Below are 25,502 nucleotides of genomic sequence, written 5' to 3' on the forward strand. Positions count from 1 at the left end.
TCAAAGAACTCAAGTAGATTCGTTAAGCAGGATCTACCTCTCCTAAATCCATGTTGGCTATCCTTTATAATGTTATTTGCATCTAGGTAATCTACCATTTTCACTTGAATTATAGCTTCCATTATTTTTCCAGTAATGCTAGTTAAACTGATTGGCCTATAGTTTGCTGGATTACTTCTATCCCCTTTTTTGAATATGGGTGTTATATTAGCATGCTTCCAATCTGATGGTACCACACCCGCAGATAACGATTTCTGGAATATTAAAGTTAAAGGTTGGCTAATAATATCCCTCATCTCTTTTAAAACTATAGGTAAGATGCCATCAGGCCCCTGCGATTTATTTATTTTGAGTTTAGCTAGGCTTAGTATCACATCAACCTCAGTTATACATATATTGGTCATAGATGATGCTGTATTCGTATTAATTGGTGGTAAGTTACTTGTGTTCTCTATTGTGAACACCCTTGAAAAATAATCATTAAACTCATTTACTATATCAATTTCGTTATCAATTATAAGTCCCTTACTATTCTGAAAATTAGTGATTTCAGCTTTTAGTGCTCTCTTGGAGTTAAAATATTGGAAGAAACCTTTACTGTCATGCTTAGCCTCCAATGCAATTTTTCTTTCTACATCCCTCTTGGATAGCCTAATGTCATTTTTTAACTCTGCCTGTAGACTTAGATACTCCTGCTTAATTTTGAAATCATTAGTTATTTTCCAATTGTGGAACAGAGCCCTTTTCCTCCTGACTTTATCCTTAATTTCCTTAGTAAACCACCTTGGAACTCTTCCTGGTTTTTCTGCTAAAATCAAGTAAGATTCCGCACAGGCCCGGCTATTCCAAACTAGTTAACAAGGTCAGTTCAGAGGAACACGGTTCACATCCCACATCCTGCACCGACAGACCTAAGCAAGCTGCAGGCTCCTGAATTTCCGTGGTTCAGGTGCATGGTGGGAGCAGGACGGAACTAAGCTTTGGTCAGCACACACACAGCTGCCACACCCTACATCACTTAATCTAGCCGATCCACCAGCACCCATCCCCACCACTCTCGGTCTGTAAGCATTTTGTGAACAACATACAAACACCAGAAGTGTGCCAGGAAAGACAGGAGGTCCCCATTATCTGCTTTCCTTTCTGCCCCCCACTTGGGACTGCATGACCCGGAGCTCACAGATCACCCACACAGCTGCCAGCCACCCCCCCACACAGCTGCCAGCCAGCGCACCCACACAGCTGCCAGCCAGCGCACCCACACAGCTGCCAGCCAGCGCACCCACACAGCTGCCAGCCACCCCCCCACACAGCTGCCAGCCAGCGCACCCACACAGCTGCCAGCCAGCGCACCCACACAGCTGCCAGCCACCCCACCCACACAGCTGCCAGCCAGCGCACCCACACAGCTGCCAGCCAGCGCACCCACACAGCTGCCAGCCACCCCCCCACACAGCTGCCAGCCACCCCACCCACACAGCTGCCAGCCAGCGCACCCACACAGCTGCCAGCCACCCCACACACACACAACTGTTTCTTTTTTTCAGTTTTGTGTTTTACAATTTCCTGTAAATCTCTAAAAGGCACTCAAAGGCAGTCACTATATAAATTATAATCAGAAACTGTAAAATAACTGGTGACATGGGGGGGGTGCAGCATTGTGGTTCAGTGGTTAAAATTGTTACCTCACAGCAAGAAGGTCCTGGGTTCAATCCTCAGGGTGCCTTTCTGTGCAGATTGTCCACAAGACATGCAGATTGGGTCACCTGGCTACTCTAAATTGCCCATAGGTGTGGCTGTTTGTCTGTGCTGGCCCTGTGGTGGACTGGCGACCTGCCCAGGGTGAACCCAGCCTCTCACCCAATGGTGCTGGGATTGGCTCGGGCTTACCCACAACCCAGATGGATAAAGCAGTATAGATAATGGATGGATGGATGTTTCATGAGTCCACAGTTTCACACACACTAAATTCCAAACAGACACTTGGCAAAAACTCTCCATGTTTAACCTTTATTCAGTATATGGATTTCAGTGCACATTAACTTCATTATGGTACAGCATTCCAGCCATGTGCTGCTGATCTGGCTTGTTTTTAGTAGAGCTTCATACAGAATGTGGAAACAGCCATGGGACGGAGCTAGTTCCAACCTAAAACAGTTACAGTTCAATGTTTTATACATATACCTGTGTGTATACACATAATCTTACCTGTGTGCTTGTGTATACACACACGCACACACACAATTATCCGATTTTCACAAAACAAACATCAAGTATAAAACAAAAATTAAAGTGTGTATATGCATTTATTTATAAATCTTCCAATTCACCAATAGGAATTTTAACTGCCGGAATTATTTCTATTAATATTACCCTAAGTTGATAACAGAAGGCAGTACTGAGGTGGAAACCCTTTCAATATTCAGACACCACATGTTTCTGTGTTTAGCAGCGAAAGGGGATACTAAGTGAAGCTGATCATGAAGGTGAGGACCATAAAGATGCTGACGATAACACTCACTAGTTTAGAGATGCTCTTGGTGAGGACCACAGAGATGTTCCAGTATGGTACTGCATGACCTTTGACAGTCTTGCCACTGCTCACATTCGTAAGTACCAGACAATCTCTTCTCCATGGCATCGCCTGAGCCTCAATCTATCCCTGAAAGGGGCGGCACTACTGTGACAGTTTCCCTGACGATCAATTTAGTTTTTGACCAACTGTTGAAAACTAACACCTCCTCAACACTGAATGTGTATGTAGCCCTTTAAATTAGTAGAAAATATGCAACATTTAATTGCAGAATGAGAAGGATATCTTGTTTTATTTTACAAAAAGATAAATCTGTAAAAAATATATATAAATCAGAGAAACTGAACAAAAAGACCTTGGAACAATGGAATGGCGGCAGCCAATGAGAGAGGTTATGTGGACGGAATGACTATATCCAGGCTGTCTCAGGAGTTCAAACTTCCTACGTCAGATGAGGAAGTCAGGTGGGATCGAACAGCCGAGATTTCAGAGAAAAGTGGAGGATTTAAAGGCACTCAAATGCTGAGATGATCTTTTGAAGCCAGTATGACTCCACACTTGTGGGGCTACAACACAAGAAGAAGGCCCATGTGAGTTTGTAAGATGGCATGCATGCAGGGACATGCGCTGCCCCCTGTCCCGTCCCAAAAAATGTACAGATTCAGGCACATAACCTCTTAAAAGTATCAATGATCCAAAAAATGTGACAAGCATATGTACGTACAGGATGTATGGAGCTAAAGACAAAAACAATAAGTTTCTCCAGAAAAGGATTTCAAGTATTAAACAAGAAATAAATTAAATAAATAATTTGCAAATGTCCTTTTAAGATTACTGACAAATGGTTAGCGCATCAACCACTGTTCTCTATTTTGGAGCAGTTAGTCAATACAGCTACAAATTTGTGCAATGCTCTCCGTCAAGTCAGTTTCCAAAACACTGTTCCGTCAACATCACTCCTTTATGGAGAGTATTTTAGTAACCCCCCAGCCCCCCCCCCCCCCAAAAAAAAGAAACACAAAATTATCCAAAAGTATGGTAAAAGCCAGTGAAAGACAGACTAGCTTCAGAGCTTAGTGTCATCAGGGTCATATTGCAAGGGATTCCACCTAAAACACTCAAAACACTAAAGGCCTAATACAACCTTACAGCACGCTGCACTTGAATATTCAAGTTACAAAAAGAAGACAATCGAAATCAAATCGCACTGTTTTTCCCACGTGCCAACATGTCATCGGTGTACAAGAAACAGAATACAAAACCTGAATCTGAAGGAACTGGGGGTGGATTCAGATGTTTGAGAGATGCTCCTCACTGGCCAGCAGAAGGCTGTGACTCCACCGTATCCCACACTGAGGGCCACAAGGCAGAAACAGCCAAACAGGTTTTTGCAAGCAACCAAAAAAATCCCACAGCAGGTCAGGTTTTGCCTCTGGAAATGACAGTGTAGGAACTGACGTTTTTTTTGCTCTAAACAGAACGATTCCACATAAATTTCTGAAAATATGTACAAAAAAAGTCTAATTCTTTCCGTTAGATGAAATCCTGTGAAAAGAGCTCAACAAATTAGTCTTACCCTACTCATACATTCTAAGCATTTTTTTAAACAAAGGTATATATTGGAATAAGAAATACACAACAGTAAAAGATTAGAATTTTTTCTTCTCTTTTCTTACAATAGCACTCTGACCAGGATACAGACAGACAGACTGACAGACACAAACAAGACAAGTACTGAAAGCGAGTATTTACAGCCTACTGGAACAAATTCAGTACTTAAAGGAACATGCTTTCTGTACAAAAAAAAACCCAAAGGAAACGATATATAGACAGTATATAGACAGGGACCCTTTCATACACTGCCGGACGGAACGAGACTCCAGGGGCGCACTGGAGAAAGACGGCAGAAATGCAAAGAAGTCCATCTGAGACCAACCAGGAGAATGGCTGACAGAACAGTGTCCGCGGCAAATCCTAAGCCTCCTTTCTGGTGGGGAAAAAACAGAATCATTCATATGAAACACTGCCACTGCCACGGGCAGGCTATGGGCAATGGGTGCTGGACTGTGTTTGTCTGAGATCGTTAGAGAGAACAAGTTAAAGCAAACCGTAACTTTGTGTTAAATTAGGCGCCAAAATAATGTACTTACAGTTTTGTGTCTGGTCATTTCATGATATACAATGCGCAGTGTACAAGCCTCGTTCTGATATGAATGTGAAAAAAGGATGCTTGCTCTTTGTAAGACTAAAGAGGTAGGGGAATGTGTCTGGGCTCTACCAGAACCTAACCACTCATGTTTAGTAGACAAGAACATGAGGAAAGACAGTGCAGTCAAGGTGGGCATGGGATACATGCCACAGTCAACATGGCACGATGCAATACAACACTAGCTGCTTTGAGAATATGCCTGCTGACAGGTCAGAGGTTAACAGAGGTCAGAGATTAACAGGGAACAGAGGATATCTGACCATGCAGCAGACCAAACCGACTCAACAACAGAAACTTTCTCCTACCCTACATAAGGTCTACATTTTTTTGTAAACAATAGGGGCTCAACTCTTTCGAAATTAGGGTATTCTGCTTACCCAATGACCAGCCCAGGCTATCTGTGGTGACGATTTGGCACCACTCACTTATGGCACATTAAACTGATGGCACAAGGTAGAAATTCTGTAAGTCAAACTAACTGGAGGTCCAGACCAGTGCTTCTCGCAAGGGCAAATTTAACAGCGAATGGGACTGAGTAAGTAACACAGTAATGTCACCCACATACTCTAGTAAGAAACTGTATACATGTTCTTCAAGATAGGATTACTAGACATATTTACTTTTTCAGACATTAGACATGAGTCATTATATGCATAAAGTAACACTAATACATAAAGTAATACTATAATACGATCGGGCAAATTTCTCCATGGATAACGGGAGCACAGCCTCATACGTGAAGCCATGATTTCAGTCAAAATAATCAGACTGCAACTATGGCAGCTGAAATCCAGAAGCTGCAGACATCATGTGCAACTACCATGCTCTGCATTTGTCCTGCACCCTCTGAGCAATGCAATGACCTCAGTAGCAGCTGCAATTTCATGTGCGAGCAAGCACGGTGTCTCCAACACACGCGCACACACACATACACGCACACAGGTTTGTAATTATATCTTTGTGGGGACTCTATTCATTTGTATGGGGAAAACCCTAATCCCAACATGACGACCTTAACCCCCTACCCAGCCCTAACCCTAAAAAATGGTCCTGAAAAATTGTCCCTACAATGTCAAAATAATATTTTGACATTATGACATTTGGTCCCCACCACACGTGCGCATGCACACACACACGCACACACACCACACACACACGCGCACACACACACACAAAGGAATGCAGTAACCATCTGGAATATGCATTATTTCCTACATGGAGGCACAGACAGACACATCCTGCATGAATGTTCTAAAATAGAACAAAGTTGGCCAGATGATGGTTGTGGTGGGGGGGGGGGAGTTTGGCATGGAACTCAAGTGGTTCAGTTGGTTGGTCAAGGTTGGCCAGAAGCAAGACAGCAGCCTACCACTTTATCACAAGGGGATTGAAGCAGCTTGGTCGTTACCTGCTGGCCCGCTACAGTTACACAAACAAACCCTACAAAAGAACAGCACATATTTTCACAGACATAGAACCAAAAGTGCGGTCATGATAAATCTAAAGATGAACTAAAACTATACACCTGCACCACATGATACACCATTATTGGTAGTTGAACCATAATGCACGGGTTCTGACCCCTTTTTTTCTGTCAAACCCGTACCACCTGCTGTGGGAGACCCAGCAATACAGAGTGTCTCCAGCAGAGGTCAGTCTGAAGGGGGCAGGGGAAACACACAAAGTGCAGGTCACTCAATCTGACCATCTATACAAACTACTAAACGCACATGGGTTTATGAGTGAAGAAATTGCAAGGTAGGGTGTGTCCCTGTAGGTGGCCCTCATCCACAGTTTAAAAATAAGATAACATCAGTGAGGTATTTGGGTTTTAATGCTTAGCCCTCAAGTTGCAAGCTGACCACAATGGCACTATAATGAAGTACTGAGCAAATGCTCTCTGCGCGCATGTTCAGACTGTGTGAATTTCAGAGATTTGGCACTTTAACGCAACAGACACACTCCTCACACATAAGAGTTGTGCTTCAGATGAAAGTGTGATTCAGACGTACTGGTCATACCTCCACAGTGAAACAGACACAACTTTTGCAGGCTTTCTCAATGTGGGGCAGTTACAGCAGCATAGCTGAACCAAAGATAATTCTGCCCCATAGAGGACACACTCGGTAACAAGGATTCTGCACAACAGACGGCAGGCAACCAAAAAACGGCACTCCGGCGATTGGTTTGTGGCTGCGGCGCCTGCTGTGGGTGCCGCCGTGACTCAGGGTCGATCCACAGTGAGTGCAGCACTGGTGAATGGGCCCAACAAGCAAGTGTACGGTTTCTTAAAGCCACTAGAGAAGTTTATGGCCATTAAATTCATAGCTGAATAAGCAAAGACAGATCGGGAGAGTTCTCAGGCACCATGCTGGATATCATCCTCACCGGATGCTTCTACCTGCCAGCCATCAGAAAAAAATGATGAAATGCAGATGGACGTACTGGGCCAAATCTCAGACTGTTAGATAAAAAAGAAATAAAGCAGCAAAAATAAAAAGTGAGCAACTTGATTAAAATAATAAAATATAGCAAACAGACCCTTCTTGAAAACACATAGGTTACATCCCCACTGTTCTCCGTTTCGTACCGGGGTGACCTGACAGGATATTTGCAGATTCATTTTTTGTATTTAAATTAGCTAACAAGGACTGTTGTTTCCATAAGGCTGTTACAATCCGACCTATAGGTGATTTCTGTGGAAACCCCTGTTCTTAACACATGGGTGTGTTCAGGACATGGTTTCCACTGAAGGTGCCTTTTCCATTACAGAAAACCATGTGCCCTTGAATAAAATTGTCAATATTTGACACACGGGTTAGATGTGGAATAGGGAATTGCTGTGTCAGATTTAATGTTATAATTTGTGGGGAAAAACTGACTGAGCCTTATTTTCTGGCAACAACAAAGTACTTGAAACTCTGTGAGGGCGGACTGGACAAATAAAAACGTCACACTGCTTGGATGTTCCCTTACTTCACAAGCATATGTCCAGAGAGCCTTTAGCAAACATCAGTGAGAAGCGGTTCTCACTCTTACAGGCAGTGTGATGGCTTAGTGAAGGCAGCACATGCGTGGGACAACGTTCTCCACTTAACTTTGTCCCCTGAGCACTAGGAAATGCGGACACCTTTAGCCTGAGCTCCACGTCCTCGATCTTAGTGAATCCAGTACAGTCTGGGGTCTTATGGGCTACAGTACTGTCTTGGGTCTTAGGGACCAAAGCACAGTCTAGGTTGTAAGGGGCTACAGTACAGTCTTGGGATTTTGTCCATGTGACACTAGTTTCTATTTATTGCAAAGGAGCAGGTGCCCTCCTGTAGCAGTCGCTCTCCTAGTGCCCATGTGCCTGTGCAAGTGCATGTGCATGACTGTTCTTGCCTTTCACAGACTTACATTCTACTAACCACAAAGGGCTCAGAGCTCTCAGGTCACCAGTAACCAAACTTCAGCCCTTCCTGTGGCAAGACAAATGACAGGAAAGAGCAGCTCTAGACAAAAATGAAATAAAACACGAGGAGGAGGTGATGACAGCTTTAGAGGTGGTACAAGAACCCCAAAGGGTTGACCCTCCCCCCTCACACGGATGGCCGGCCCCCTGGCCTCATTGGAGGAATGACTCTCACTCTACTGTTCTTCTGATTTCACTGTTTTAGTCCACCCTTCAGGCTATCAGCCAATCACATGGAAGGTAAGGGAATGGGTCAGGACCAGACACATAGTTCACAGCGGTAGGTCAGTGCTGTTGTGGCGCGTCTTGCGGGCTGTGCCGTCATCTCGTGGCAGCGCCCTCTGCAGGTTGGACATGGCAGCAGTCTTCTTCAGGTCAATGACAGCGTAGAACTCACTGCGACGAGCACCCGGAGGGCCCCCTCCCGCTGCCAGGGCCTCACGGCCTCGCTCGGCGTCTAGCTCCACCTGGATGTAGTTGAGCTGCCGCGAGGGAGGGGTGTGTCCATGCTCGCAACCCCCTGTACCCACACCCTGCCCCCCTCCCCCACCCCGGCGGAAATCAAAGTTGAATACCCCGCCTGGCCCCGGCCTGGCCGCCGGGCAGTGCTGCCGGCGCGATAGGGCCAGTCCCACCTGCCCCGTGTTCACGTAATCACGCAGGGCATGGCCTCCGTCCTGGTGGTACCCATTGGGCGTGCCTGGCCCCTCCGAGAGCTCGTACTCATCATAGTCCTCTTCCTCGTACTCCTCGTCTTCCTCCTGGCCTCCCTCTTCGTCCTCTTCCTCCTCCTCGTCCTCCTCCCTCTGCAGGGCTCGGTACTCCCACACGGGGGGCAGAGACGGCAGGTTCTCGTAATTCAGCAGAGCTGTTCTGCGGTGGGCCCCACCCATCCCCGGCCCAGCCATGCCCACACCCCGCTCACAGCCATAGGCTTGTGGGGCTAAGGAGGCGGGCCCGTGACTGTGACTGTGCGGGAGGGCCAATGGGAGGCCATCCCCTCCACTGCTGCTACTGCTGGACCCCCCGGAGTGTGACGTGCTGCCAGGACACAGGTTGAGCCGCCGGGCGATCCCGCCCCGCCGGCCCGCCCCTCGCAGGCCATCGACATTCTCATAGGTGAGCCGTGCCATGTGGCAGCCCTCCGGATGGTGGTGGTGGTGATGGTGGTGGTACGCGTGGGGGTTGCGTGGGTGTAGCGGCTCTGCCTCTGAGGCCACACCTCCCTCTTCCAAGCCCCGGATTCCGTGCCCGTGGTGCACATGCCTCTCCCTGTCCCGTTCCAGGAGGTGCCGCTGAGCTGGGGTGGGTCCCAGCATGAACTTCGCCTCTTGCGAGGCCGTCTGCAGGAAGACCTGAGGGTCTCCGTGTTCCTCGTGGGGACAGCAGTGCATGCTGGGATGGACACCCCCCTGGCCTGTTGCTGATGGCATACTCCGTGCGGTTTCGGGAAAAGGGCTAGGCCGTACCTCAGGTAGAGAGTGGACACAGTGTCGACCTCTGACCTCTCCCTCCACAGTGGCTGTGTTCACATACGTGTGGGTCTAAAGGAACAAAGGAATACATAACTTTTGAGCTTCCACCCACTTCAATCACACTCATTTCAGACTGTGGCATCACTACCTTGCAAGTGACGTACTGAACCATTCCGATGGTTTACCTGGTCATCGAGGCCCATGAGGCTGTGGCCTTGCTCGTCAGCCAGTGAGGGGTGGCGAGACGAAGCGTGTGACGAGTCTGCGCTGATGGGGTAGCCCGGGTATCCATTGGGGAATCCCTGGACGGAGTACGCTGGAGCTGCAGGCAGGCAAGGAGGCCCAGAGTGATGTTAGGGAGAAAACCTCAGCTTTCCCAATGCAAACACACAGTTAAATACTAAAAGACAACATCAGTCATTATTATCTATCTATTACCATAACCAGGGATGCACATAACTGGTACGCAAGTACGCATTCACCTTTAAAAGTGATATGTGCGGCAATCGATTGTTCTAACACTACAAACGCATACTTATTTTGGGTGCATTTGCGCTGTTACAACGATCGATTGCCGCATGCATCGCTTTTATAGGTGAATGTGTACTTGCGTACCAGTTACGTGCATCCCTGACCATAACCACTGATCCAGTACAGAATGTCTCCAACATATAACCTATGCGACTTACGACGACTTGCATGTACGACCAATGTTTTTAAATTAAGTAGATGTCTGTAAAAATAAACTTCGGGCGGCCGTTCGCCCGACAGTGCTACGCTACCTAGTGGTCGCTGCATGGCGTAAGATAGTTGCTGCAGGAAAGTAGTGAACTGTACGGCAGTCTGACCATCCCAGCTGCACACGCACCTCCCTGTCTCATTCTCACACCAAAAGCCGGCGCGATTGTCCTATTCCAACATACGTCCATACTGAGGTATCACCTGTCTGTCGGAAGGGAATCCAGTTGAAAGTTGTGGATAGTCTGTCCAGAGTCATGATGAGTTTGGAAACTACCACAGGAAGGACACCTAAAGCGGGATGCTAGTCCATCATAGGACACATACACTTTCCATACTCATTAAAACAATAGGGATGGACGATCCACATCTTTTCAGTTCCGATCCCATTCCGATACGCAACTGCCGATACCGATACAGTTTCAGATACAAGAGCTCTTTTTACTTTAATATTTTAATACAACAAATATATAGTACATAATTTAGATATTAATATTTTTCAACTAATAAATACAGATAAAAAAATCTTTAGGCTACTAGAAACATACATAAAGTATTGTTCCACCTTGTTTGTACGGCATGTTTTATGCGTTTTTGAGGCATTTGCAGTTGTTTCAATGTTTTCCAAGCGAGTTTACGCAAGTGGCGAATGCTTAAAATGCCCCACTATTTTTCTCCCACTGGCAACAGCGTCACTTACACTTCTCTGCTATCACAGCCCCTCAAGCTGCAGCAAGTGCGCAAAACAGTGCAAGCCAGCCACTCCCAAATCATCTATTGCTTTTTTAATATTACTCGCATTGTCCCACACAGTTGCATGCTCTTTGTTTAGTGGGATTTTCTACTAAACACTACTCCCATCTCTCAAAACACTGTTTAAATTTACAAAGATTGAAAATTGCTAGTTGCTGTTAAAAGCATAAAATTCCCCCAGACCATCACCCTCTTATCTGATTTTCTTACGCTCCTCGTACTGCAAAGGGTATGCACATGACATCACAGAAGGTGGAACCAAAACACATGGATGCAGACCCAATGATACAATTGAAAAATCGATCATCAAACTGTGGCCTAGGGTGCTCTGGGGCCAAGTGCACTTATGAACACCCTTATGTTAAGTTATGGACAAACTGTGATGAGCATAGAGGTCCAATAACTGATCACCGCTCGGATTACGATCAGGATGGCCATTCCTCCCCCTTCCAGGTTTCACTTTTATTACCAATATGAGCACTAAAGTCCCCCAGCAGAATAATGGAGCTTCCAGCACCCTCTCCAAGGCCTCCTAGAAGGCCGGATACTGGTGCTTGGCGCGTGCGCATAGACAACTATCAGAGTCAGTCCCCTGACACAAAATCGAAGGGAGGTGACCCTCTCATCCCCGTGGGTGAACTTCAATGCTCTGGCACCGAACTGGGGGGCTATAAGTAAACCTACCCCTGCCTGACGCCTCTCACCATGGGCACCTCCAGAGCGGAACAGAGTCCAGCCCCTCTCCAGGAGTTTGGTACCAGAGTCTGAGCCATGGGCTGAGGTGACCCTGCTATATCTAGTTGGTATCTCTCTACCTCCCACACCTGCTCACACTCCTTTCCCACAAGAGAGGTTACATTCCATGTACATAGACCCAGTTTTGGTAGCTGATGATGGGTCCACCAAGGTTCCTGCCTTCGACTGCCACCCGATCTTCATTGCACCCCCTATAGGCAGTGGACCCACAGGAGGGTGTACCCATGGGTGGAGGCCCGGCCACCAGGTGCACACCCTCAATCTCCCACTCCAGGCCTGGCTCCAGGGGGAGGCCTTGGTCTCCCAAATCCAGGCAGGGTAACATGGGCCTTTATAATATTCATTGTGGGAGTCTGTTTGAACTGCACTTAGTCTGGCCTCTCACCTAGGACCAATTTGCCTTCGGAGACCATACCAGGGACAACTGCCTCCACTAACATAGCTCCTAGGATCATGGAGGCACACAAACCCCCCCACCACGATAAGGCGGTGGTTCTTGGAGGGGACATTAACAATGTCTACACCGTATTTCTGATTAACTTGATATTACAGTGGTACCTCAGTTCTCGAACTCATTAGAACTCGAATTTCTTAAAAGTCGAACCAACCAGTTTGAGAAAAAAAAATGACCTAGAGCTCGATCTGAATCTCAGAAGTCAAACCGTGAACGCAGACCTAAGATAACTCGTATGCACGAGGAAATGAGTTACGCAGCATGTCTCTCAGCGGAAACAAAGAGTAACGATTCAGGCTCAGCCTTGCATTCGCTGAGAGCAGCGTGTATGTTTACACTAGCTGAATACATATATTTAGACAGTAAAAATACATTTAGACAATGATAGACAGTAACAGTAATTATTATTATATAATAAAATACATTTATTCCTGCCCCCCTCCTTGGACCCCTTCCAGTTTGCGTATCGGCCCAACCGCTCAACCGAGGACGCCATCTTCACAGCACTCCATTCAGCACTCTGGATAAAAAAGACTCATACGTCCGAATGCTGTTCATAGACTTCAGTTCAGCATTTAACACTATAATCCCGCAACAGCTCACTCAAAAACTGGTCCAGCTGGGGCTCAACACCTCACTGTGTAAGTGGTTGTTGGATTTCCTTACAGGAAGACCACAAGCAGTACGGGTGGGCAGTAACACATCCAGCACCATCTTTCTTAACACGGGGACTAGGGATGGGGCTGATCCGATCCAGTATCGGTATCGGGTTCCGATACCAGCTTAATTAACGGATTGGAAATTTCCGATCCAACCTGGAGAAATTTCCGATCCAGAGTTATGTCTACCATGCTGTCTGCTGAAATGACTTCACAAGTGATCCCGGGCTAGGTGACGTGTCTGTGCTCCAATGAGACACTGAGAGAGATGACACGCCTCCTTTCAGGAAATCCTCTGCAGTTTGCAGGTAGCAGTTTAGCATTGAGCGCCATACAACATGTCCGCTGTGGGGAAACATTTTACGGTCGAAACGCCGCAAAGTAAGACAGCAACGTGCAATGTTTGCAAAGCCGTTGTTCCGAGAGGTAGAACCTCCGTCGCGACGTTCAACACTACAAATATATGACAGGGTTTCTTTCTTTGATGGTGTATATTGCACTAGTATCTAGTAATCCTGTCTTGAAATTTAAATAAATATCCATTTAAACCCTTAAAGTTGCATATTTGTTTTCAGGATGGGATTTCTGCTGTTTTCTGACCTCATACTTACCTCAAGTTGCTTTCTGGGACACACATAGACTTGCTTGTAGAGAAGTTTATTACAGCCTCATAAAATCAACAATAATGATAATAATCATAGTGATATTAAAGCAAATAGAGCTCTGGTATCGGAATAGTATCGGTATCGGCAGATATCCAAATTCAGGTATCGGAATCGGATCGGAAGTGAATCGGTACATCCCTAACGAGGACCCCTCAGGGATGTGTGTTGAGCCCCCTCCTCTTTACCCTGCTGACCCACGACTGCACACCGTCACACAGCTCAAACCTCTTCATTAAGTTTGCGGACGACACGACTGTGGTGGGTCTCATCAGCAATAGGGATGAGACTGATTACAGAAGCGAGGTGAGCCGCCTGGCCGCGTGGTGCGGAGACAACAATCTCTCTCTGAATGTGGAGAAGACGAAGGAGATTGTTGTCAGGAGAGCGCACACTCAGCACGCCCCTCTGACCATCAATGGTGCGTCTGTGGAGAGAGTGCGCGGTACCAAGTTCCTGGGTGTACACATCACTGAGGATCTCTCCTGGACAAACAACACCACTGCACTGGCCAAAAAATCACAACAGCGTCTCTACTTCCTTCGCAAACTGAGAAGAGCAAGAGCACCAGCCCCCATCATGTTCACCTTCTACTGAGGCACCATTGAGAACATCCTGACGAGCTGCATCACTGTGTGGTTTGGAGCCTGCAAGGCATCCTGCCATAAAACCCTCCAATGCTTAGTGAGAGCAGCTGAGAGGATCATTGGTGTCCCTCTCCCCTCCCTCCAGGCCATCTACAGTACCCGTCTCACCAAGAAAGCTCTCTGCATAGCAGCCGATCCCACCCACCCAATGCAAAGCTTCTTCAGCCTGCTGCCATCAGGGAGGAGACTGCGGTGTCTCCAGGCCAGGACCAGCAGACTGAAGGACAGCTTCATCCATCAGGCTGTCAGGAAGCTCAACTCTCTCCCGGCTCTGCCCCCACTCCCCTCACTCCCCCCTTCTGCCCCACGGATTTTCTGAAACTTTCTGAATCTCTGTTATACACACACTAACACCCACACACACACACTCACTCACCTGCACCAGTCACTTTGTGTAGCATTAGTCTGCTACTCAGCCTACCTCATAAATGACTGTCTGTCCAAGGCTGCTCGTTATTAATTATCACCTCGTTATTACTTATCACCTCTTACGAGCTCTATTGCACTTTATGTCTGATCTGCACTCTCTGCCACGTGCCCTTGTATATTGTATTTATTTATTCATATTTTTCTTACTTGTATTCTTTTTTTTTTTGTATTAATGTTACTGTTAACTAGGGTTTGTGAGAAAACGTTATTTCAATTCTCTGTATGTTCTGTACATGTGGCAGAATTAACAATAAAGCTGACTTTGACTTCGACTTAAAAATAAAGATTTCTTATTCATTATTTTAATATTAATAATAAACCATTAATACATTTAATTATAATAATATTGTTGTGCCCAGCGGGGACGGAACGGAGACAAAGGCGCAGACGTCAGGGTATCGGGGAATACGGGTTTAATTACAGGTAAGGCAGGCAAAACGCAGATGGACAATACAATGACCAGACTGGGGAAACAAACTGAAACGCGGACTAAATACTGAGGACTAATGACAACTAGAAACAGCTGATCACACGGGGATTCCACACGGGGTTAACGAGGGGGCGTGGCACACGGAAGGAGCGGACGATCGGGGCAGGACACATTGTTTTTTTTTTACTTACACATTGTTTAGATACATTTATTTTCTTACTTTACAAATTACTGATTTGATGGATGTGCTTAGATGTGTTTAGTACAGTATATGTTCTTGTTTTATCCGGTTCATTTTGTGTTTAAATGCTAAAAAAAACATATTTAGGTGTAATTTTTTGTGGCCGGGAACCAATTAATTGGTTTTCCATTATTTCTTATGGGGAAAATTTAATCAGAACTCAAACTTTTTAGGATTCGATCCGGAGTTCTGAACGGATTAAATTCGAGTTCTGAGGTACCACTGTATTTTAACTGGCAAAAAATTGCTTTTCTTTCGGAAACAAGGAAATTTCTAAGTGACTCGAAACTTTTGAATGGTACTGTAAGAAAAAGACATTTTCATCCAATGCCTTACCCCCAGTCTTGAACTTGCACCCTTCTGGCGCAGTATTGGCTTCACTATGTTAATCCAGTCAGGAAAGAAGCCTCTACGCCTGGCTCTGTTTGGATTCTGAGAATTAGCTGGCATGTCCTAGAAGATGGTGCACTCACTGTTCGGCGTCTGAGGTGTGCGGGGCAGATCCATTTCGGGGGCGTGGCCAGGGGCGTGCCCTGGCCTGCCCATCAGGACTGGCTCTTCCACCACATTGATGCTGTTGCACTGCATGAGCTCCTGCAGCAAGCTGAAGATCTGCTCTGCCCGTGCACACTTGAAGGCAAAGATCCCTGCATGGGGGCGAGTCAGAGAGCACACCTGAGACGAGAAGGCCTGCATTAGCCACCTGAGACAAGAAGGCCTGCAATAGCCACCTGAGACAAGAAGGCCTGCATTAGCCACCACAAAGTGGCACAGAATTTTTGTTGGAGGAATGTTACCAAATGTTGCACACCAAAACAATTTACGTGATTCATAACAGTCAAAGTCCCAACAGACCAGTACGGAACTACAATATGCTGAAAAAATCCACTAGACACTGAAAGCAATGGGCAGGTACATATTAGATACTTTGGAGAAGAACACTACACATTTATAAGCAGGGCTGGGCAATTAATCAAATTTTAATTTCAATTATGATTTTGGCTTCCAACAACTAAACAACCGAGATAAGACAATTATTGTGCCGCCCCCATTGAGCCCATGTCACAAGACAGCCAGTAAGTGCTGCAGGCAGGAGGCAAGCTAGGGGGCGGGGGCACGGACCACAACTGTAACTGGGCCAGGGGGCCAACCAGTTTTACTACATTCCATGTTTTATTTTTTATTTTTCATATTATTTTAAATTTTCATTTGAAATCCAGTTCAGTTTTAGCTAGTTTTCAGTATGGTTTTTATTATTTTTTAGTTTTTATTTAAAATATATATTTCTATTTAGGTTTTTGATTTTATATTTTAGTTTCAGTTTAAGTTTAAGTCAATATATTTCTAGGGACAGACCGAAAGTTGTACAGCTATTTTATCTGCCTGATCCTTTAGAGTTTAGATAAATATGATTAAAAACGGTAACAAAATATTTATTTTCAGTAGCACTATTTAGTATTCATTGAGTTGTAGTTTTTACATTTTTTTATCGCATTTTACTTCAGTTTATGAAAATGCTTTCTTATAGTTTCAGATTATGATAACTATAACAACACCAGCCAGAGAGTTTCTGTTGGGGCAACCAGCCTGTGGCCTCACTGGGAGGCAGTGGGACAATATGGGCTGCGTCGGGGGGGGTAGGATAGGAGGGCTGGGCTCACCCTGTCCTGTTTGGCAGCGGCGGCCACTTTCAAAGGAGAAGAGGTTGGAGTCGTAGCCATAGCGCCGCAGGCACAGGTAGGGCCACCGGACAGCGTCCCGCTTGCGTGTGTGCAGCACCAGCTCCGTCTGCGTCAGCTCCATGGTGCCAGAGCCCAGCTCATTGCCTTCATCGTCCACATTGGTCACCTGCCATCAAAAGGCCAAAATGTGAAACTGAGAGAAAAAGCTGAAAAGAATGAGAATACAGTGCAGGATCAAAACAAAGCAGCAAATATAACCCCACCATTAAAAGACGTGATAAAATAAACTTCGGAAAACAGCTTTCTTTATATAAAAGACCTTGGAATGTATCTGATGACTACAGAAAATGCCCTATTTGAGAACAAAGGATGGTATTTCCTTGCATTAATATAAATTTTGACATGTGGTTTTAATATTGATTGGCAAAACTCCAAAATCCTATTTCAAAAAAGTTGGAACGCCGTGTAAAATGTAAATAACCGAATGATTTGCATATTATATAAATCCATATTTAGTAAACAGAACAAAGACAACATACTAAATGTTCAAACAGAAATTGTACTGTACGACAAATATATGCTCACTTTGAATCTGATGCCAGCAATGTGCAAAAAGTTGGGACGGGCAACAAGAAAAGGTGTGTAATGCTAAAGCAAAACACCTGATTGGATATCCCACAACGAATGAAGTTAATTGGCAACAGGTCAGTAAGATGATTAGGTATAAAAAGAGCCTCTGTGCAGTGAAGATGGGGAGAGGTTCACCACTCTGTGAAAGACTGGGCAAATAGTGCAACCATTTAGGAATAATGTTCCTCAACCTAATATTGCTAAGTATTTTGGAATTTCATCGTCTACAGTATATAATATCATAAAAAGATTCAGAGAATCTGGAGAAATATCTGTATGCAAGAGACAAGGCCAAAAACCAATATTAAATAGCTGTGGTCTTCGGGACCTCAAGTGGCACTGCATTAAAAACAGACATGATTCTGTAGTGGTAACCAGAGAATGGGCTGAGGAACACTTCCAAAAACCACTGTCTGTGAACACAGTTTGTTGTTGCATCCACAAATGCAAAATGAAACTCTACCTTGTAAAGGAGAAACCATATATAAACATAATCCAGAAACACCACTGACTTCTCTGGGCCCAAGCTAATTTAAGATGGACTGAGCTAAAATGGAAAACTGTCCTGTGGTCTGACAAATCAGAATTTCAAATTCTTTTTAGAAATCATGGATGCCACGTCCTCTGAGCTAAGACGTAGAGGGACCATCCAGCTGGTTATCTGTGGACAGTTCAAAAGCCAGTATCCGTGATAGTATGGGGATGCATCAGTGCCCGTGGCTTAGGTAGCTTGCACACCTGGGAAGGCACCATTGATCCTGAACTAGGGCTGGGCAATTAATCGAAAATTAATCAAAACCGACATTCAGAACCTCTATTCGATGTAATCTTGCCCATGTTGGTTACTTTGTTTTTTTTTATTCTGTTAATACTTAAAAAGTGTTCATGTATTTTCCCCTTAAAAATACACTACTGTGTGTGTTGTCACGTGACTCTGCGCCATCTAGTCTGCCACATGGAAGCAGCATGGAGGCCAAAGGGAAATGCCTTGCACATTGTGGCTTTAGTGAAAACGACACCGAACAAAAAGAGGTCAAATGTAAACACTGCGGAAAAGTAACATATCCTTTCATTTCTGTTTCAAATGTCCGAAACCAGATAATTACAGTAATTCTTTTTTCTACTTGCCTACGTTGCCTACTTTGCCTTGCAGTAACCCGTCTGCTTCTGGTTAGCTGAGGCTAATGCTGCGTTCACAGTAAACATGACGGGAAAAAGAAAGTCATTTTCTCTCAATGACAAATAGAGACTCAAAGCTTATGATAAACTGCTAGACTGAGCCAACGAGATGCAGCAGCGAAACTACAGCAATCTATATGCTATGTACAGTACTGTATTCATCAAGAAATGCAAACTATTTTCTACTTTTAGGGAACTTTTTACATTAATACTAAAAAGCGATTTGTGCTTTGATTTCAGTTGCTGAATGAAATATAATAATTCTACAATCAAGAAGATATACAGTCTTTCATTAGAAAAAATATCCCAGCTTTAAGAGTTGAGCATATTTACAGTACAAACTTTGTTAGTGAAATATGAGGGCTAAAAAAACAAAACAAAACAAAATAATTGTTCATTAATCATAATCAAGGTAAAATGTTCAGTTAATATTGATTTGAGATCATATGACCCAGTCCTATGCTGAACAATATATATATTTTTTTGGAGCAACATATGATACCATCCAGACGTCTTTTTCAGAGAAGGCCTTGAATATTTCAGCCAAACTTCATTCTGCACGTATTACAACAGCATGGCTCTGTAGTATAAGAGTTTGGGTCATAGATAATCACTCACTGAAAACACCTGGCACATCACGAAACAAAAAATATGTTTATGGACAATTAAAACAAAACTCCAGCAGCTGATCTGCTCAGCTCCCAAACGTTTACAGAGTGCTGTTAAAAGAAGAAGTGATACAACACAGAGGTAAACACGCCCCTGGCCCAACTTTTTTAAAATGTGTTGCTGGCATCAAATTGAAATTGATCATATATTTGTCATAAAATATGATTGGTGAATCACTGCATTCTGTTTTTATTGCATTTTATACAGCTTTGGAACTTGGAATTGTATTTCAGTCCTAACCTACTGATATTTGGTGTATTTTACAGCCCAGTTCCGACATAAGCTTAGTGTACGGGAGTAATTTTCTCACACCCTGTGTTTACAACATTTGATCCACCGCTTGCTGGTTCGTTATGAGTTTCTTTTCACCTGAGATGACATTTCCTGAAATGCCAGTATTCTCCCTAGAACTCTAAGCCACAGGTCCCTGGACACTGTTTCCACATGTCTGTGTCTCTCTATGTAGACTGTGATGTAACTAGGGGATGTCTCTGCGCAAACAGTGCCTACACTGGGGTGACTAAAGTTGCCCTTTGCCCAGGTCAGGGGCATCTTCCCTTTGATGTCGTAGGGCTCAAGTAAAACTTGGAAATGTGGCATGCTTGTTTTGATGGTCTTGGCCTGAATCCTGGTAATTCAGTTCTTGCTGTATTCTAATGCTTTCCAATGAGTGAGAGGGGTTCTGTTCCAACACAGCCAATCAGGTGACAGAGATTCTATCACAGATGGGTTAACATTTTACCGGTCAAAGGAATATTCTACTGCACCAAAACCATGATATAAAGAGTTACATGCAATAATAAGTTCTGGAATATATGTATAATGTATATGCAGCCTTAACAGTATCTCCAGAAAAACGTTGCCTTGAAAGCAGATAAGCTAGAGACACCAGGACCTTGAATTTGGTGGGGTGGTTGTCTGGGACCGTGTCTTTGTACAGGCAGCTCCAGCAGCTTCCCATTGCTCTAGCAGGCCAGCTCACACCTGCAGTGGGGGGATACAGACCTTGTCTTCTATACCTGCTGCACTTGCAGACGTAGATGCTTGCATGCACGTGTGTGTCTACATGTGAAAAGACACACAAAAAAACTGTGGCACACATGTACTCTCACCCAGTCCAGGCCATCTGTGGGAGTGAGCTGTGTCTCAATCCCAGAATCCTCTGCTGGGTGTCATGGTGACCAAGACCACACAGGCTCAAAGTGCGTTTCCATGTAAAGCTGCACATTTTTGTCCCTGTAAGGCAGAACAAAAAGTAGAAAAATGTTCAGACAAATAAAGTGCTAAATGTTCTATATTTTATCCAGAAATACTTTGACATTTTTAAATTAGCTCTGATTAGACTAGAAAAAAGGAAAAATAAACATACACCAATACACAAAAAAATCTGAATAAGATCTAGTATTAAAAACTATTTTGTATCTAAACGGCCACCTGTGTCAAAAAACATTTAAGTCCTAGTAGAATGTCACTCTCCTTTTACCAGGAAGCCAGAGCATCTAGCACTATATCCACCTTTTTCTTACATTGCATGTACACCATTTGTTGGACAAGTGGTTTTAGCTCAAAGGCAAAGCTATTCTGTCAATCCATAATTCAACACTCTGTTCCATCTTCAAATGCAGACAGTAACTTTTTTATAATCATCCATAAACAGCCCACTAAAAGACCACTTGCAAAGCTGCACATATATTCCACTTACACGTGTGAACCTGGCAACAACACGTCACTTGATACAGCACGAGACAGATTTCCTCCCTAATGCCAAAAGGTGTTTAAAACGCTGCATGGATCCAATACTTCTCTGAGGAAACCAGAGTGCGCGCTGGTCCTGATAGCCAACTTTCAATTAAAGTAAAAACCATCTCACAGCCCATATTCATTCACCTTCCAACCCATTATCCTGGTCAGTGTCACAGGCCAATTTAGACATTGTCACAGAAACAAGATGTGAATCTCTCTGTATGTCCAATACCTACCTAATTCTAAAATTAGAGTAACTATACATCAGAAATAATTTAAAAAGTTTGAAACTACTATTAGTATCTTGTTATAATGGTTGAAAGTTGTGTTGTGAGAATGCACTGTGTAGCTCAGTGGGTTAAGCTTCAATGCCTGTGATTGGAGGGTCGCTGGTTCAAGCCCAGCCTCAGCATGTCTGCAGGCCCTTGAGCAAGGCCCTTAACCCCCAGCTCCCTATTGGTGGCTGCCCTTCACTGCCAAGCTTGCTCTTACCTGTGGAGAGCAAGATGGGGCAGGCAAAAAGAGAATTTCCCCATGGGGATCAATAAAGTAAATATAATCATAGTAAGTCAATGACATAAGTTAACTTAGCTGTATAGTATTACTTCAATGAGTTATTATGTTAATTGACTTGAGTGTGCAAAAATAGTATGTATGAAGATATTCTGTTCTGAAGCATTTCTTTGTGAGATTCTGCATTTGAGCAAAGAGATTCTATAAACAACTAATTAAGTTTCAAGGCAAGTCTTTGAAAAACAACCAGGTCAAAAGTTTTCTGTTCTAGCAAACATTAATAAAATCTGTTTCGTAAACTGTGCATAATTAATTTACTCAGGGTACAACATAGTTCTTAAAGCTATGATGATATAATGATAACATAAGAGTAACATTACAAGCTTGCAGCTTTTTATTCAAAAAGTACCATATCAGCATTATTCTCTAACAATGTTTCACTGAGCTTAGCAAGACGTACTTTAAATGGCATTCAGAAACACAATCAGCCTGCAGAAGATTCAAAACTACAAGGACGGCAAACTGAGCATTTTCTTCTCAGATCCTGTGGCAATCAGCCTCCATGCCCAAGTCAAATGCAGAACCACTCAGGAAATCCTGGAAATTTAGTTAACGAGTCAAGCACTCTGACCACAGCACCACCCATTGTCCAATCAGGGCAAGTACAAGCTTAGATGTACTGCTGACATTCTCTGCTCATTTAGCGCCCATTCTCTTGCTGACTTTGAGCATCAACAAGTAAACCTCATGTGTGACCCATGTGTAGACTTGCATAATTTTCAATGCTACATCCATAAACCTATGTCCAAGTAAAAATAATCATATGAAATTTGAAAGCCGGTGGTTACTTCAGTATCAGTGCCATACATAATATGTCACCTTCCACCAACAATTACACACATAATAAACCAAAAACCAATCCTTAGTTAAGTTCAAAAATATGGAAAATATACTTGATTTACATCCTTAAGTAAGCTTAGTCCAAAACACTGAAGGGAAAAAAGATATACAAGTTCGGAACTGCATTTCTCAAAAGAGGGAACCTGTGTAGAGGTGGGTTTATTGCTACTGGTGCCAGCAAAATCGGTAAAATTAGCAGTACTCAGAGTCAAGCATTGGGACAGGACCTCCGACACAATGAGACCACACACAGCATACTCATCTCAAACGGGAATCCTTCTGCCACAGAGAGAAGAGGCACACAGCTGACTGCTGCAGACCAGTTAAGAGAATGGAGCTGTGACCAAAACCTTGAGCTTTCAAGAATTGTAAAGGCTCTTATATGTTAAATGCAAGTGGATTCTGACATGAGACTGCTAAGCAATGCACAACGTACAAGATAAGAGAGAAGCCACCTGTTTGTCCGTATGACTGTACCACTTCCTTGTTACCAGTCAATTACTGTTACAAATCAAGAAAGACACAGAAATTGTATTTGCTAGCTATGATCCAAGTTAAAATCCACCACAGGAAATTTATAAACAACTAGTATTCAGTCAAGTTCGTCTTCCTATTCCCTCTATAAATTAGAAGGAAAAATCAAGGGAGTCTAACTGGGGTCGCTTCCCTACTCCTGGTCATATCATGTGTTTTGTACTCATACTTCAACCTTGAACTACTAAAGTAATCATCATCCTCTCTTACTACTGTACCAATATATGTCACTCGCTGATATCTATCACAGAAAATGATGATCATTCATCGATTACCGCTTTAGCAGCATAACTCGATGCGCGCTCACGGCAGCATCAGCCACCTCGTCCATTATTTACCGGATAATCTCATTCCCCCGTCGCCGACTATGCCACTAAATACAGTCGTACCGTGCAGTTGACTGACTTAGAGCAGCCTAGTTCACGGAACTACAAATGGCACACAAGGGACGTGCGTACGATCGCTAAAGCGATGCCAAGCCAAGGCGCCCTCCCCCTAAAACAGCAGCATCCCTCCGATCGCATGGCACAGCTGGCGACAGCGTTTTACCGAGCCGCTTTAATCAACCGGAGAGTGTAGCCGAATTGCTGGCCATTAAAGACGGCCATCTGTCTTCCTCGGGCAAGCTAAGCATCACAATCCAGCTCGCCACCATCCATTCATTCTGCCGCTGATGAGCTTGACAGCCATGCATCAGTCAGACGGCAACCTCTGGATAAAGTCGCCCCCTCCCCCCCATTAAAAAAAAAAAACACCGAACAGGGAAATTTTCGTACACGAACGGCGTGAGATAAAATACATGTTTACAGAGATGCAGCGCTGTGAATTTTAACTGTGAATGCAGCGAGCGAATGATCCACCACTGTCTGTCCGGCTAACTGTCAGTCAATGAGTTTCTTATGATTATAAAGCGCATGAAGATTAAAAAAAAAAACAGCTCAGCATCTTACCAAACCCAGCCGAGCAATTAGATAAACAGCGAACGCGCTAGAAGCGGAGGCCGACCCCAGAGCCGGGATGGCTGACAGCATTGTTTATATACACAAATTAAATGGAAATCAGAGAGAGGCGAGGCTGCCTCGGCCGCCGGTACAGCGTTAGCTCCGGATGCTACTCACATGCTCCGCTAACAGCGCAACGCGAACCGAGACCCGACAGGGAGACTGCGGACTGCTGCCTACGCCTGGCGCGGGAGGGGTGCACGACAATACCGCCGACTTTTATTAAAATGTCTGTTTTGGCGCTTAATTAAGAAAAAAGAGAAACACTTTAAAATTCACGTGGAGGTGTAAAAAAATAAAATAACAGTATTACACAAGCGGCACGTTTTGCATAGCCGCCCCTTACTGCTGCACAGGCCCCGGGCTGGTATCTCCCGTCCAGCGGAGTCAGAGTTCACTGGCAAACGACGAGGCTTTGGGGTGGAGGGGAGCGACAAGAAGGTAGACCCGCTGGAGGACCAAGGGAGGACGGGGGGCGGGTGTGACACCGCGCAACCGCGCAGGGGAGCTAGAGTCCCATTAAACTTAAGCGAGAAAAGCCGGAGGCTTTGGGATGTTTGCTTAAATGTTTTTTTTTTTTTTAATCCATCCTTCCAGCATCCAATCCCCTAATTCCTTACCGGAGTCGCAGCGACTTTAACCGAAAATGCATCAGAAATTTAAACTGTGCAGAAATCTCATCGCTGAATGCGTTCACCTGGCCTTTGAAAATAACCATGAAAACCGAATTAGTAATTTCGCATCAAAATCTATTTACATAACTTGTTTTGTGATTCAGGTACAGCTCCAACCCTAATGCTACAAGACTACTTAACACACACTAATATGCAATGTTAAGCTCTACGTTGCTGTTTCCTACCTCTCTTTTGCACTGATCTGCCTGATGTTTATCACTTTGCTCTGTCATTTATTATTGCTACTGCTAATTCTTTAATACTGTAATACTACTGCAGCATTCTTTGTATTTCACTGTATTCTGTATGCCACTTTGTCTTGCTACTTAATTTGCTCTGAATGTTGTGTCATATAAGATATTTTATGTTAGATATCTTGTAGTAGTTAGTATGTTGTATTTAGTATTTATTCTGTTGCAACGTTGCACTGCTCTGTTAATTGTAGTCTTTGGAGAAAGCATTCAAGCAAGAATTTTATTGTAATTTGTACGCTGTACTTTGTACGAAAGTACAAAACTTTGAATCTTGAATGGTTTTTTA

The 25,502-nt window shown here is 44.3% G+C and overlaps 1 protein-coding gene across 5 annotated transcripts; it reads right to left on the minus strand.

Moving 5' to 3' along the window:
* Nucleotides 1–1,991: 1,991 nt before the first annotated feature.
* On the minus strand, nucleotides 1,992–24,892 carry frs3 (fibroblast growth factor receptor substrate 3). 5 transcript variants are annotated; one of them, XM_072713002.1, is made up of 8 exons: nucleotides 24,635–24,892; nucleotides 24,406–24,530; nucleotides 20,710–20,833; nucleotides 20,493–20,581; nucleotides 17,099–17,285; nucleotides 15,911–16,084; nucleotides 9,854–9,990; nucleotides 1,992–9,737 (listed from the first exon to the last, which is right to left on the minus strand). In XM_072713002.1, the coding sequence occupies exons 4-8, from the start codon at nucleotides 20,556–20,558 to the stop codon at nucleotides 8,466–8,468; spliced, it is 1,836 nt and encodes a 611-aa protein (XP_072569103.1). In that variant the 5' UTR covers nucleotides 20,559–20,581; nucleotides 20,710–20,833; nucleotides 24,406–24,530; nucleotides 24,635–24,892; the 3' UTR covers nucleotides 1,992–8,465. The 5 variants fall into 5 exon arrangements, with proteins under 5 accessions (XP_072569103.1, XP_023669266.2, XP_023669268.2 ...); XM_023813498.2 differs by lacking the exon at nucleotides 24,406–24,530; XM_023813500.2 differs by lacking the exon at nucleotides 24,406–24,530 and having other exon boundaries at nucleotides 24,602–24,892.
* Between the last annotated feature and the right edge of the window lie 610 nt (nucleotides 24,893–25,502).

Source organism: Paramormyrops kingsleyae, chromosome 6 (genome assembly GCF_048594095.1).
Source record: "Paramormyrops kingsleyae isolate MSU_618 chromosome 6, PKINGS_0.4, whole genome shotgun sequence".
Taxonomy (NCBI): domain Eukaryota; kingdom Metazoa; phylum Chordata; class Actinopteri; order Osteoglossiformes; family Mormyridae; genus Paramormyrops; species Paramormyrops kingsleyae.

Excerpts from the sequence above, each read along its gene's own strand:
- frs3 (XM_023813498.2), bottom strand. The coding sequence starts at position 20,558 with ATGGGAAGCTGCTGGAGCTGCCTGTACAAAGACACGGTCCCAGACAAC. Across the intron at positions 17,286-20,492 it reads ACCACCCCACCAAATTCAAG|GTGACCAATGTGGACGATGA; the intron begins GTCCTGGTGTCT and ends TTTTGATGGCAG. Across the intron at positions 16,085-17,098 it reads CCGCTGCCAAACAGGACAGG|GGATCTTTGCCTTCAAGTGT; the intron begins GTGAGCCCAGCC and ends GCCCCCATGCAG.